This window comes from Aspergillus stella-maris (assembly GCF_047715825.1).
Source record: "Aspergillus stella-maris strain CBS 113639 unplaced genomic scaffold BDV14scaffold_1, whole genome shotgun sequence".
Lineage (NCBI taxonomy): Eukaryota > Fungi > Ascomycota > Eurotiomycetes > Eurotiales > Aspergillaceae > Aspergillus > Aspergillus stella-maris.
Window position 1 is genome coordinate 1,098,424 of NW_027396795.1, and position 13,886 is coordinate 1,112,309.

Sequence of the window (13,886 nt, forward strand, 5' to 3'; positions counted from 1 at the left end):
ATTTTGATACCAGCTCCATCGCTTCTTCCTGGGATTTGTGGTCGTGTATATAGTAGGTACTAGGAAGGAGCGGCCGCGGTAGTTCCTGCCTATTGTTGTAGCAACATCCTACGTATACGGGCAAGGACAAGCCAAGAACACAAAATTGACATTCATTCAACCCGCTGGAAAACGCTGGAACGCCAGACTGTCATAATCTTCTGGAGATGTCCTGTTTATCCTGCTCGAACTCAAAGACCCTGAGCATTCCTGTACTCCATTCGTGCGTGTTCGTCCGTCATTATTCATTAATACAGGGAAGAAGTTGGTAAACACCAGAAAAGGAGAAACTGAAACAATATGAAGATCGAAACGTCGGTGCAAACACCAGCGATATTGAGAGCCGAGATGTGCAGGTCGAGGTTTGTGTCGAAGATCGCCGATGGATGCGATACTCTGTCTTATTCCGATGAGAGAACCGGCTCCCATCAGCCGCCGCGAGTCTGCTTCGGTCCACGACCACGTCTACAGCTACTCAAGGTCAGAAGACTACATTCCTCACGAGACATATAAGTAGGACCACAACTCACTAATAGTGACCAGAAGCCAAAACAACAATCGTAACCGTATCCTTCAACTCCCTTTCCTTATCCTGCTTGTCTCGCTTGACATCGCAGTATCGGACTTCCCCATTCGACATCCGATTCTTCCCCTTCTTATAGAAGTACACTCCGTCTTCGGAAACCTTCCTTTTCCAAATCCAGAACATGATGGAGACTTCTATAGAGTGGGTAGAGTGGAGGCCGACCGTTGAGGATACGTTCCAGGTCCGGCCTGAATGAAGAATGGAGGAAGAAAGGAATGTCTCAGCTGCGTGGATGAGCTGTAGTTCGAACAGAACGACATGAACTGACGACCCCGAATCGACCCCGCAGAAATGGAGAGGAGTGCCAACTCATTTGTCTAAATATGTCAGCTTTGTGGGACGTTACCTGACTGGGGGTAATATAGTATGAGTTGTCATTGGTGATCGGGCTGCCTGAGGCAGCCTCACTTTTGTTGGGGACTTGGTTGGTCGCTGCCCGTTTGTCTTTGGGTATTTGCCTTGGGATTCAGGCTGCTGACAAGCGTATTTATTGGATGATGTAGAATGGATTTGGCTTCTTATAGGTAATCAATGTTTCCTAACGGGTGGTTCTGCAGCAGGGGCGCTCGTTATCGGATGGATCCGACGCCGTGGTGGTGGGCTAGCTGCCGAGCATACCGAGTTGCAAGTGCGATAGCATGCTTGTCAAACCATTAGAATATTTGCCATTAACATGTTGATCGTATTAACCTGCATAATTAACATCAAATAATTTATTTCTTGCAAAAATTGTACAAGTTTGCGATTGTTCATGCCTTCATATTCCAGCTTGGCCAACGGCCAACTCGACCAGCTCGCACACTGCAAAGCCACACCTGCAGTTACCATGTGCTTTAACCAAAAACAGCTCAATGCATCCTATGACAGACTGATTCTGTGCTTTCAAAGATCAACCATAATAGCTTCCCTCCTCTTCTCATCCCTCACCCCACCTACAACCGCCGCATTGACCATAACCGTCGTTTGCTGCCATGCAGAACGGCCACCAATGAGTATCCCTCGCAACCAGTCAAAGAGCCAGAGACAAACGAAGAAGAGAAAACTCAAAAGCCTCGGTTGCCCGTCCAGGAAATTCTCATAAGTCCGCTGCATCGAATCCCACTTCACTGTCTCCCTGCCATACCCGCCGTGGATATGCCCGAAGACATGCAATTTCGGTCGGCGGCGCATACTCCATAGTCTCTGTCGCAAAGATACGCAGCCGAGATGATCTAGATCAAGATGACCCCTGGGTGGACCGTGCGTTATCAACATATCTGTGTCTTCAGCGATGATGATCTCGTCCCAGAAAGAAGTGTTTGTTCGTGGGTAATGGAACGCCCAGTTCCCGTGCTTGGGTGTATACGGTGATCCAAAGACTTTTATCTCACGGCTTCGTTCATTACCATCATTGAACTTTAAAGTTCGTGAATTATTCTCAAGATAAATGATGCCTTTCCAGTCCAGAACCTCCCTCCTTGTACAAGACCACCCCGTAGTAGACACATGAGCAAACTTCAAATCAAGACATAGATCGTGATTACCCGCAATAATGACCTTGTATTTGTGCGGTTGGCTGGCTAACCAGTCAAGTTGCGCCTGCAGCTCAGCTACCGTACCGGATTGCGTGAGGTCACCTGCGTGGATGAGGATGTCGCCGTCTGGTAAGGTTGGTGTTGTGTTGTGTGTGTCGGAGATGCAGACGATGCGGAGGGGGACTTGATCCGACGCACTTGCTTTATGCTTTGGAGTATAACGATGGGCATATAGATATGTTGCGATGGTTTTTGTCGGTGAGTTGTGTAGGCGAGTGAAGAGGGTTTCTTGCTCTGGTCTGTTCAACAGGCTGTCAAGGCCGGACTTCTTTCCGAAGGGCATCTCGCGACTTCCGCTGTAGAGTTAAAGAGATTTTTCTCTTCTATAACGAACCTCAATCATGAAAGTTCTGAAGAGATAGATGAGTACTAGACTGGTAAGGCCAGCTAAGCAATATACCTCGTCATGTGACAAGCCTGGTAGATGCCTGGTGCTCAGCCTCCTTCATTTAGAATTGGAAAGTATAGCCTACCTAGCGAGAAGACCCAGGTTATAGAACATGGCAACATAAGGCTCATTTAGCATCTCAAGTTTTAGAGAATATAGACTTTATAGGATTCTCCTTCCCATACACCGCCCTCTACAACCGCCTCCCTCCCAAAGCCCTAGTTTTGACATCCAGGAAAAATCCAATCCATATACAACCTCTACCGTCGGCATTGGTATGCCTAATCTTTGCCGCCGCTTCGAATATCTCCGCAGCAATGCCAGGACTATCGGGACGGCCGATGAACTAGGTGTACACGGCCGTCTTGAAAAGTTACGCCGGTGGCTTTCCCTGTAACTTCAATCCTGGAGACACTACTTATTATTGTTATGGTGATAACATAGACACCGGAATTAGCAGATCATCCACTTTCAGTAGGCCAATATGTAGCCGGGTTCCAATACCGAGTTGCGATGATCATCTCGGAACCCTAACGCGGGTTGTTGGAGACGCTCGCTCGGCATTGCCTGCCGGGCTTCGCTTTGACCTGCCTGAAGTAATATAGCAACTATCTTAGGCTTTACGTATGAGCTCTCACGCCCCCTCTATCTGTCTCAAACCCCTTGATCGCCTCATTCACCCCCTTCTCCCTCAAAGTCAACGCTCCCTCGCTATGCCCCCTTAATGCGCTGAATACTCCGTCTCCACAACATGCAGATTTCGAACTGGCAACCCGTAGACACCTTTCAGCTTTGTCATGTTCGAGTTATATCATGACCTTAGGTACTAGCCAGGCCATAGAGACTGCCTGGACTTTTGACTTGGTCAGATACGAAACATCTTTGCAAAGCCACTTCCTCATTGACAACAAGATAATGTAGGTACACCAACTATGCATCAGCCAAATACCTGTCCAGTGCATCAGAAGGCCTAGCTCTATGGACATAGTCCGGAATGCGCTCAAACGTCTCCCATCCCGTATGCTTCAACAAATGGATCTGATCCCTTATCCACTCCTCCACCTCCATCCTATTCGGATCCTCATCCCTCCCCTTCCTCTCTTCGATTCTCTTGAGCGCAATCTCGCACCGATCACGTAGCCGGGTAAGCTTATTCTCGAGAAACAGATTTCGAGTCATGGCGCGGCTGTCATGGTTATAGTGCACGCTGCACAGCGACGTCCCCGTATCATCCGCATCCGGGTCCGCAAAGCAATAACTGTTCACCATACTCACTCGTTCGGCGCAGTTACTGGCCCTCAGCGCCGCATGATCCAAGTACGCACCGGCCATCATAACACCAGCGCCCATCCCTGCCCCGGCAGCATTAATCACCTTCCCATCGCCAATCCGCACGGCCGTCTCCCCGCCGCTCATGGTGCCCGTATCACTAAGCATAAGAACAAGCACAACAGGCACCTGATCGCGATGCCACCCATCAATAGGCACAGAGTCGAAATCTGATCCTTCGAGCTCCTGGCCCGGCGGAAGAGGTTTAGACGGTGTTTCGCCGAGCTTGTAGACGCCCTTTAGCCCCTCTGGCCCTAGTTGGACGTTAACATAGCCTATGTCGTTGATCCCATTCTGCATCTTGAGTTCTGTGCCAAAGGCAGAGTTCACGGCGCTCTGAGTTACGGGGTGCGTCATTGCCGACTTGATGAATTTTGCGTCCTATTTAATACCCATCAACTTAGAATTAAGCGTTGGTCGATGATGGACTTACATCTTCATACAGCGAGAATCCAGTAATAACACAAGGTGCCCTCTCCCAGGATCGCATGTACTTATCCAGGAACTCGCGGTGGAAGATCTCGCGTCGGAGCATGCGGACCCCCTCTTCGGAGAAGAGCTGGAAGGGTTCCGTGTAGCAGAGATCTGGCACGCCTTTAGGGACGGGCAGGCCCAACTCTGTGAAAGTGTATCGTTTGGATGGGGGTTGGAAACTTAGGTGAATTGCTGGGTCGAAAGGCGGAATTGGAAGGTCCTCGTTAAGGGGTTTGAGTGTTCCCCGAGGAGCCTGTCCCGGAGTTGTGGGGGCTTCCTGGACGAGAGTGGTGGCGTTTGTGTAGGCTGTCTTTGTTCCGAACATTTTGCAACTTGCGTCTTATTAGATCAGGCGTTTGAGAGTTTGTTTGGCATATGTCGGGGATGGTTTACAATGTGAAAGCTGGACGTTGCTGAAAAGCAATCGAGAAGCATACACACCCCGTCTTTATAGTTCTGATCACAGACGATACGCTGGGATCAACAGGTTTATTTGAGCCCAGACTTTGTGGAGTAATCTCTGCTCAACTTGACCCTGTTTGGATACACAATCCGACGCCATGATAAACATGCAGCTTGGTTCTGTTGATTGGGCAACTCCGAGCGTATACTGTGCATTTCCATGATATGTTGTCTCTTACGAATGGCCGATGAACGGTTCAAAGGATCTGGCATATGTCATTAGACTTCTATAGACCTACTATAGAGTCTCATACGGAAAGAGCAAGCGAGGACAGCAGCCCTGGCTATCATGGGCCAATTAGAAACGACAGATATACCTACTCCAAATTTCTTTCCCCGCAGGAATGCGCAGTCATAAGTTACTGTTCCTGCTAGCCTGCAATGCGACGGAAGCGTGTCTCGCTCGCAATTTCCATTTGCTTTTCTCCTCGACGCTCATCTCGCCTTCCCCATCAAACCTCCATGTCTAATGCTCCACTCCGCAAACACCGCAAAACATCCAGCGGTTGCTGGACCTGTCGTGCCCGGAAAGTGAAATGCGACGAAGAAAGACCAGCCTGTCGGCAATGTCGGCGAGGAAAACGAGAATGCGAAGGTTACCAAGTGCGACTGCGATGGGTCATTAACAATGACCCTCTAGGTGCTGACCTGCCGGAACACTTTGCTGTCTTGGAGCAGCCACAGCGCAGTAAGATGGCGCTCAGTACGGCATACTGCCCTAGCACATTGATAGTTTGTCTTACTGACAGCGCGCCTAGATCCAAACCTCACTGCCCTACCTGAAGTGCAGGTGGAGGAAATCCTTGCCACTCTCGATAAGCTTGAATCATGGCAAGATCATGGTGATGGGACGGACGCTACGTTGGTCCTTTCAGGTTTTGGTGCCTTTCGAATCGGATTCGAGAGTTCCGACTCTTCAAGACAGGGTTCTGAGAGCAGTAGGACGCCTCCGGCTACCTCAGTCATAAGTCCTGCAGGCGAGCAGGCTCCCTTTGGTCCGTTATCTGTGGACCCTGCGTGTTTCGCACCGTTTCGTGATGCATCTGGAGCCTTCGTTTCCTGTTGTTCCGAGTCGAGACTGCGCTCACAGCTTCCTTTTTTGTCTAACGATGACGCCAGCAGCGCTTATATCAGAATGCAACATAGAGCGGAGAACGCATCACATCTCCTTTCCGGGCAAGTGGCCAACATTGGTTTCTCGGAATACTCATGCTGTGAGCCATTGAATCTTTCCTCGGTCGAAAAGTTCCTGATAAATCACTACTCCAGCCGCGTCGTGGCGCTATTCTGTGTAGTCGATAATGAAAAAAGCCCCTGGAGGACGATCTACCTCCCCAAAGCCTTGCAAGCAGCCGGCCAGCTGGGCTTAACAGGGACCACTTCCACAATCCGTAAGGCTCTTCTCTGTGCCCTCCTGGCAGTTAGCGCCTTTTGTTTGTTCAACGACCGCAAGTCGCAACTTCGCGCAACCGGAGCCGTAAATTGGAAGGCAGCAGCAGTAGAGTACCGATGTAAAGCAATTGAGCTTCTCAAGGACGCTGTTGAACACGACCTCGACTTACCATCTCGACCGAAGTATAAAGACTTCCTGGCTACGATGCTTTCCATGGTCACTATTAATGTAAGAGACCTGCGTTCACTTTTAGCAACCGGAGACTCATTGGCCAGGTCATATCGGGCGATATTGATAGTTGCGGTGTTCATCTAGACGGGGCATCGCGCCTCATCCACCATGCGCGGAGCTGGAAGAATAACTACTCGGGCAAGGCACAGGCGCTGCACAGGCAGTATCTGTATCTGCAAGCAATATACAACAGTACGTCTCCGAGAGGCCGCCAAAGGGCTCACTCATTCCCATACTTCCCCATGGGGTTTGACATTTCCTACCGCGACCTGCTTCAAGAGCATCCAGTAAAGGGAGTTTCACGAACACAACGAGGGGAGCTTCATTTTGCACCACGCAAAACGATCTACGGTGTTCCGTGCGCTTTACTTCTCCTCTTGACCCGAGTCATAGATTTGCTCAACAAACTCTACGATGCGCAGGCCCAAAGCCAGGGAGTCCAAATCCCAAGTCATCTAGTTACTGAATGCGACGAGCTTGAATCCTCCATATTGGAATGGAGACCAGACCATGACCAGGACAAACCCCCCAGTGCAATTTCAGACTCGATTCCATCCACAAATGCTCGCATAGTCCGCCACCAGACAATCGCCTTCCACAATGCCCTGGTCATCTACTTTGCGCAGCACATCCGGCTTCTAAGCCATCGTTTTCTCCGGCCCTACGTCGCCTCTGTCCTTGAAAATATCGAAGCAATCGCGCGCATGAAAATCGAATCCAATATTCTCGCTGCTCCACTCTACTGGCCGACGTTTATCGCGGCCAGCGAGGCCTTTGATCCAGCTCTCCAGGAGCGCTTCCGCCGCTGGCATGAACATATGGACGTCTATGGAATCGAGGCTCTGCGAACTGGTATGGATGTTGTGGAAGAAGTCTGGCGTGCTGGGCCGCGCAGCGGCAATCGAACCACGAGCTATTGGAGGGCTATTGTTGAGGACTCTATGCGGACGTTGATGCTCTGTTGATTGTGCTATTCTTCAAGCTGCCCACATTCTACTATTGCTGTATCATCTTGCTATGGCCGTTTCTCATTATCTGGAGGGATTATGGGCCTGAAAATGCCCACCTCGTGTCTTGGCCAAACCCTATACGTTCTGCCTTTGGAAACCCTCTGTACACTGTAATAAGCTTGCACTCATTCCAAGTGCCTCTATTCAGACATCTTGCCATTAGAGGCTCACTCAACGGCAAGAATCTTACACAATCACGTAGAGAGGTAACCGACACGCGCTAATAAACCCCACGCAGTAGATGCACCCATCCGCAGATCTGAACCATATTCCTCTCGTCAAATTGCAAATCTCGATTGGCAGAGCCTGATCTTTCGGAAACTTCAGCAGCAACAGTACCCGGCGCCTCTTTGCTGCCTACTGTATTCCAGGCACATGACGTCAGGTGCCTACCTACCTACCTAGATAGCTATGCAACTGGGCAACCCGGAACACAGCACCATCCACAATGTGGTATGAGCTCACACCATGGCCGAGCTCTCAAAAGTGCCTGAATTCCGCGGATTCACTCTCGAAATAGGCGGATTGCGCTGGATGCTCTGTGATCGGATCTCTGTCAAGGAAAGATGCCAGCCTGCATCCTACGCTAGTGATACACTGGAACTGCACGAAGTCTACAGTGGGTTTCAGATCATCGACGAGCCCCATCAAATGGACATTCAGAGTACGTCTGTCATCATCAAAGTGAAGAAGCAGTACGCACTCCCGCATTCTCCGACCCCGTCCCCCAATAGTTGCTCACGCACTGACTGTTTTAGAATGACACAGTGAAGTGACAACCCCGAAGATACGCAGATCAGCGAGGAAATCAGCACTGAAATCGAGCATATACAGTTGACTGAGGATTGCAAAAGCGCGCCCGAACTCCTCGGTTATTCTATCCAGAGGCAGGGAACTAGTCATTCCGTCCCGGGAGGCTATATCGCATTCAACGTGATGAGCAGAGTCCCCGGTGTCGATCTGAGTAATTATCCAGTTATGGAGAAGGAGGAACAGCGCCGAGTTCAACTTGCTTTATTGGAGGCGCTGTGGTATGTACTCCCGTCCCTATTATGCCTTCGCCGTCATCTCTCTGACCGGCTGCTTACGCCTGGCAGGGAGTTCCACAAGTACCGTCTGCGGCACTGGGGCCAGCGCCTCCCGAATATTGTCTGGGACGCAAAGAATGACGAATGGTTAGGCGCGCCAAGCTTGGTTATTCGGCCGTGGCTGATTCGTGGTAGTTACATCGTGGATCTTGAAGATGTTGAGTACTTCCCCGACAGAAAGCCAGACAACGTCTCTATAAACCCCTGGGAACAATTATCACTAGTTATGGGGTCTGGTTGACTGTGAGATATGTCCCATAGAGCGAGTTTATCGCAAGGAAGATTTGATATCATATTGGAGGGACCATCTGGCCAAGGATTAAAGAATTGCACCCTTTCCCCAGAACCACTCCCTGACTTTCTCAACACCCTGGCTTGTAACAAGTAACATCCGTCCAAAGACATCTACATCATCAGGCGTAGCCTCATTCAGGACCTGTCCGAAATCCACATTCCGAACAATAAAGTGCTCCTTTTCACTCCAGTAAAGTGCGAACTCAGTCGCAGAAGGCGCATTCCAGAGATACGCAGATGAATACCAACTATGCAGCAGCCCAAGCTTCCCATCGCATTTCATATTCTCGTCGCCGCGGAACAGCCGGATTATTTGCAGAAAATAGAACGTGAACAGGATTGTGCGCCGGGCGGATTCTTCGGTTAGCCAGAGGGGCCAGAAGTTTGGTGTTGATGTTGGTGTTAGGTTTGTAGCGATATTTGGGTTTTCTCTGTCGTGCGGTGGTGGGAAATGCGTGGTACTGAAGAGTAGTGATGCTGATGATTCGAGCGCTGACATGCTGAGTGTGTCGAGGGAGGAATAGCCGTTTGCGGCTGCGAGGTCGGTGTCGAAGAGGTGCATTATTGTGTAGAGCAGGAGAGCGTGAGTGTGTGCTAGGAGATCCGGTGGTGAGGTAGGTATTGAGGAGAGTGTGATTTCTTGCAGGCGAGAGTGGATATGTGAAGTGATTATTGGCGCGTTGATGGTGTTCTTGGTGATATATAGGGCGCAGCAGGCGTATGCGTCTATGACCGTCAGCAATCTCGAATCTCCGGATAGAAATTGGTAAGTACTCACCTTGCATAACCTTCGGCATCCCATTGATGTATAGTTGTGCATGCGACCAGGGAGTCTGGTTCTCGACGACCATCATTCGCGGTACATCCTTGAGCGTATCGATGGCATATCGGAAGCGAGACTCCATAAGTTCTGAAAGCGGGGTAAAAGTGTTTGACCGAACATGCGTCATCTCGTTGTTTGAAGTGCGAACAAGCACCGGTGCGCTATATTGCCGCTCATTTTGAAATGTCTCAGTCGGGGTTTCCAGTCCTGGAAAATCAAGCGCAGGAGGGTCAAATGTGGGAGGGACAGACGCAAAGCTAAATTGCTCTGCGCATGCTCCGACTGGCTCCACCCTTTCATTCAGTAGAGCCAGTAGCTCCGGTATTTGATCTGCGGCCGGTAACCCGGGGTAAACGCACGGTATACCGCGCCTCGAGCAGCGAAAGCAAGTCGGGAAAGCCAGGTCGCAGCGGCGCTTAGCTGCCCTACAACCGTCACATGATTTCCGGCGCGGAGGAGGGTTATTGCGCTCAACAGACGAGCTCATCGTTTCGTTTGCTCGTCGAGCTTGGTAGCAGGTGACTGGATGGATAGCGGCAGGGAGCAAACGGCGGAAGTCACGGTGGAGTTGCCAGGTGCCTAGCGGAATTCCGCCCGCTAGTCCCAATCGAGCCATCGGGCTGTCGGGCACCCGAATACGAGCTATAGTGGCTTGGCTTCTTGGGCTGTACTCTATATAGTGCGGCTCCAAACAATCTGGCGGACTTCCGCACGACAGTTCGCATCCATATCCATACCTTTTTTATCTCAATAGGCACCATGGTTCCTGGAATCGGGTATATAGTCTCTGTCCACGCTGCAGTCCTCTGCACTTATCCAACAGACAACCAGCAACAACCCACAGAAGCAAATCTACCAATACCAGTTACAGTTCCAAAATGTCCTCAACCGCAAGCCCAACCTTCTTCGTCTGCGGCGCAAGCGGCACCCAAGGAGGCGCAATCACGACACACCTCCTCGAAACAAACGCCAGGATCCACGCCATCGCTCGAAATCCATCCTCAGAGCGAAACCGAGCCCTTGCAGCTGCAGGGGTCACTGTCTTTCCCGGCTCATACGATGACGAAGACTCACTCAGAAATGCGATGAAAGGGTGTACGGGGCTCTTCCTCAACCTCAGCCCCAGTTTCACCGACGGAAATCAAGAACTCGCGCAGGCGAAGCGCATCATCTTCATCGCGAACGAGGCCGGCATCGGCCAAGTTATCTACTCCAGCGGTCTAATCCAGAATGCCGAGAAGAGTCATTACTGGGACTCCAGTAGCTTCGTTGCGAACGTAGTGCTCAGCAAAAAGGCTATTGAGGATGTTGTTCGCAGGGCCGGGTTCAGGCACTATACTATCCTTCGCCCCGGCAACTTCATGGCGAATTATCTCGCGCCTTATATCCACCCTATGTACCCCGGTCTAGCAGACAAAGGCGAATACAACACCGCATTTACGCGCGACACGGTTATACCCATGGTCGATCCCTTTGACATTGGGGCGTTTGGCGCTGCAGCATTCTCTGATCCACAAAGGTTCCACGGAAAGGAGATTGCGCTTGCGTCACAGTTGATGACTCTTGATGAAGTCTTAGGATCCATTTCGACATTCACCAGTCGGGATCTGAAAGCGACGTACATGTCGGAGGAGGAAATCAGTGCTCAAAAGGGAAGCAACCCCTTTTTGAGTGGGCAGTTGATGATGAGGAATATGGCGGATGGGGTGGATATGGACGAGGTAAAGTCTTGGGGAATACCGTTGACGGGATTTGAACGGTTCCTGAAGAGGGAGGAGGAGCGCGTCAAGAAGACTTTCTCCACTTAGCTTAGAAGACTTCTCGAATGCTTTGTTGACCCTGGCCAGCACATGTATTTTCCTTCATGAGTCCAACATTGCCATATATAAACATGATCCTTCATTCTTGCTGCAAAATTACAGTTCACATCTACCGAGAATATTTCCCTGTTTGATGATCACTCCAAGTTGTTCAACATCAATGCACTAAAGTTTTTCCAACCAAATATAGAAAGACCGCCTCACCCGGCAAATCGGCATGCCGATACGGTGTACCCGAGATCGGCACCACGCGGCACTACAGCAACGCTATCCCTTTAAAGCTCTAGAATCTCCAATTCCAAATCTTAAAAACAAGGACACGACAGGCACTCCGAAACTCCGGCGGCACAGATTCAGCGCGGGTCAAACATTTGGTAGCCCCATCTGACATCCGGAGGTCAAGAAACGGTAAAGACTCCACAACTCCGGGACTCCTTTCGGTCCACTCCGAGACTTCTCCGGCTCCACTAACGGGCTATCTAGTAAATCCTTGCAGATGTCTACGCAGGTGACAGCCACTCTGAAAGCTAAGCCCTAACCAACCATGCCATGCTTGCAGAACCTGTAACGCCTTCTAGAAGGATGTGGGAACCATCCATAACGGGCTCTCCACTGGCTCCGTACTGAGCCGTGGTTGTCCGGGTTGGATGATGATGTTGTTGGTTCTGTTGGTTACGGAGTCGCGGTGAAGGGTTTGCTTCTGCTATATAAATACTGGTTCGCGCCCTGGAGCAGGAGGACTCAGTACCAAACCAAATACAGCTTTATCCATCCTTCCCGCTGTACTATACCAAACCTACCCCTTCCCCTACCTCAACCTACCTACCTACACCACCGGTACACAACAACAACAACCACAATGAGCGTAACATACAACACCTTCCGCGGCTCCGCCAGCGGCGAGGTTGTCCCCGGCCAAACAACCGCCTCCCTCGCCCCCCACGAAGTCTACATCGAGACAACGCACTCCGGCCTCTGCGGCACAGACGAGCACTACCTCAAGGCCGACCAAGTCCTCGGCCACGAGGGAATCGGTATCGTCAAGGCCATCGGCTCAACAGTTCAAGATATCAAGGTCGGCGACCGCGTCGGATTCGGATACACGCATAAGATTTGCGCGAACTGCGATGCTTGTTCTATGGGTATGCTACACACACTTTCCTTTGCAACACACTAGGGTAATCGCTAATGGATGGTTCGTGGGTGTGAAGGCGTCGACCAATTCTGCCGCAAAGGAATAAACTACGGCTTCAACGACCTTGGCAACGGCACATTCTCGCACGGCGCAATCTGGGACGAGAAGTGCGTTTACCCTATTCCCGATGGATACGACTCGGCTTATGCCGCTCCCCTAATGTGCGCCGGCGCAACGGTGTACACCGTCCTCTCAGAATTTGGGATCAAGCCTGCTGAGCGTGTGGGCATCATGGGCATGGGTGGACTCGGTCACATCGCTATCAAGCTTGCTGCGGCGATGGGGTACCATGTTGTTGTGCTTTCTAGTTCCGAGAGGAAGAGGGCTGAGGCTATGGAGTATGGGGCTTCGGAGTACCATGTTTTGAACGACAAGGAGACGCCGAAGGATATGGTTCCGATTAAGCACTTGTTGCTTTGTGGAAGCTTTGGGGTTGATGATTATAGGAAGTATGTTGTATCCTCCTGCTGATTGGCTGACGTTGTCTGGGTTTGAGAGGAACATGGCTAATTTGGAACGCGCGATAGGCTCCTCCCCCACATGGACATCTGCAGCACTATCTACCCCTTGACTGTCTCCTTCGAGCCAGCTCAGATCCCCACGTTGGACCTGTGCTTCAGGGGTGTCAGCGTTCAGGGCTCGCTTGTTGCGTCGCGCCAGACGATTCGCAGCTTGTTGCAGTTCTGTGCTGCGAAGAACATTTACCCTACCATCATGAAGTACCCTCTTACTCTTGAGGGTATCAACGAGGCGATGGCCGCGCTGAGAGAGGGTAAGGTCCGGTACAGGGCTGTTCTTGTCAGGGAATTCTAAGCGTTGAGCTTTGAATTAGAGGTCGGAGTAAGGGTAGCGTGGCGTTTGAAGAGATTTAGCGGGGTGTTGAAGTAGAAGATACCATAATAATAGAGTTGTAGTTTTATTCTTTGAAGCTGTTGTTGTACTGCATACTTAACCGTATCTATGTAGGGTTGGAAATCCTAAGCACAATTTTGCAGCCCTCGCCTTAATTAGAAGAATATACCGGGGATCGATCGAGCTGACTGAATGACAATTTGAATCCACTAAGTAATGCAGATGTTGGCAGCTGTCAACATAATCGTGGCTCAAACAGCATTCATCAATCCGAGACGCCTTCCCCACAATCACTTTACCCTGTATAGCCGCGGCTAGAGTTCAGCGG

The 13,886-nt window shown here is 50.7% G+C and overlaps 7 protein-coding genes across 7 annotated transcripts; 4 read left to right on the forward strand and 3 right to left on the reverse strand.

Annotated features, from left to right (window-relative positions):
- Nucleotides 1–1,507: 1,507 nt before the first annotated feature.
- On the reverse strand, nucleotides 1,508–2,496 carry BDV14DRAFT_206680 (metallophosphatase domain-containing protein; the record flags this gene model as incomplete). The annotated part of the gene is made up of 1 exon (XM_073774954.1): nucleotides 1,508–2,496. The coding sequence occupies exon 1, from the start codon at nucleotides 2,480–2,482 to the stop codon at nucleotides 1,508–1,510; it is 975 nt and encodes a 324-aa protein (XP_073633992.1). The 5' UTR covers nucleotides 2,483–2,496.
- Nucleotides 2,497–3,517: 1,021 nt separating this feature from the next.
- Nucleotides 3,518–4,715, reverse strand: BDV14DRAFT_186626 (uncharacterized protein; the record flags this gene model as incomplete). Its single annotated transcript, XM_073770845.1, has 3 exons — nucleotides 3,518–4,297; nucleotides 4,350–4,643; nucleotides 4,674–4,715. 3 exons carry the CDS (start codon nucleotides 4,713–4,715, stop codon nucleotides 3,518–3,520), a joined length of 1,116 nt encoding a protein of 371 aa, XP_073633993.1.
- Nucleotides 4,716–5,314: 599 nt separating this feature from the next.
- On the forward strand, nucleotides 5,315–7,441 carry BDV14DRAFT_186627 (Zn(II)2Cys6 transcription factor; the record flags this gene model as incomplete). Its single annotated transcript, XM_073770846.1, has 4 exons — nucleotides 5,315–5,555; nucleotides 5,611–5,858; nucleotides 5,943–6,473; nucleotides 6,521–7,441. 4 exons carry the CDS (start codon nucleotides 5,315–5,317, stop codon nucleotides 7,439–7,441), a joined length of 1,941 nt encoding a protein of 646 aa, XP_073633994.1.
- A 513-nt stretch (nucleotides 7,442–7,954) lies between these two features.
- Nucleotides 7,955–8,815, forward strand: BDV14DRAFT_194814 (uncharacterized protein; the record flags this gene model as incomplete). Its single annotated transcript, XM_073772023.1, has 3 exons — nucleotides 7,955–8,181; nucleotides 8,260–8,517; nucleotides 8,584–8,815. 3 exons carry the CDS (start codon nucleotides 7,955–7,957, stop codon nucleotides 8,813–8,815), a joined length of 717 nt encoding a protein of 238 aa, XP_073633995.1.
- On the reverse strand, nucleotides 8,556–10,219 carry BDV14DRAFT_162491 (Zn(II)2Cys6 transcription factor domain-containing protein). The gene is made up of 2 exons (XM_073766893.1): nucleotides 9,647–10,219; nucleotides 8,556–9,594 (listed from the first exon to the last, which is right to left on the reverse strand). The coding sequence occupies exons 1-2, from the start codon at nucleotides 10,176–10,178 to the stop codon at nucleotides 8,894–8,896; spliced, it is 1,233 nt and encodes a 410-aa protein (XP_073633996.1). The 5' UTR covers nucleotides 10,179–10,219; the 3' UTR covers nucleotides 8,556–8,893.
- A 194-nt stretch (nucleotides 10,220–10,413) lies between these two features.
- BDV14DRAFT_162492 (NmrA/HSCARG family protein) lies at nucleotides 10,414–11,668 on the forward strand. Its single transcript, XM_073766894.1, has one exon. It carries the CDS (start codon nucleotides 10,570–10,572, stop codon nucleotides 11,497–11,499), a length of 930 nt encoding a protein of 309 aa, XP_073633997.1. The 5' UTR covers nucleotides 10,414–10,569; the 3' UTR covers nucleotides 11,500–11,668.
- A 163-nt stretch (nucleotides 11,669–11,831) lies between these two features.
- On the forward strand, nucleotides 11,832–13,616 carry BDV14DRAFT_162493 (NAD(P)-dependent alcohol dehydrogenase). Its single transcript, XM_073766895.1, has 4 exons — nucleotides 11,832–11,919; nucleotides 11,995–12,653; nucleotides 12,723–13,155; nucleotides 13,234–13,616. Exons 2-4 carry the CDS (start codon nucleotides 12,371–12,373, stop codon nucleotides 13,517–13,519), a joined length of 1,002 nt encoding a protein of 333 aa, XP_073633998.1. The 5' UTR covers nucleotides 11,832–11,919; nucleotides 11,995–12,370; the 3' UTR covers nucleotides 13,520–13,616.
- Nucleotides 13,617–13,886: the final 270 nt, after the last annotated feature.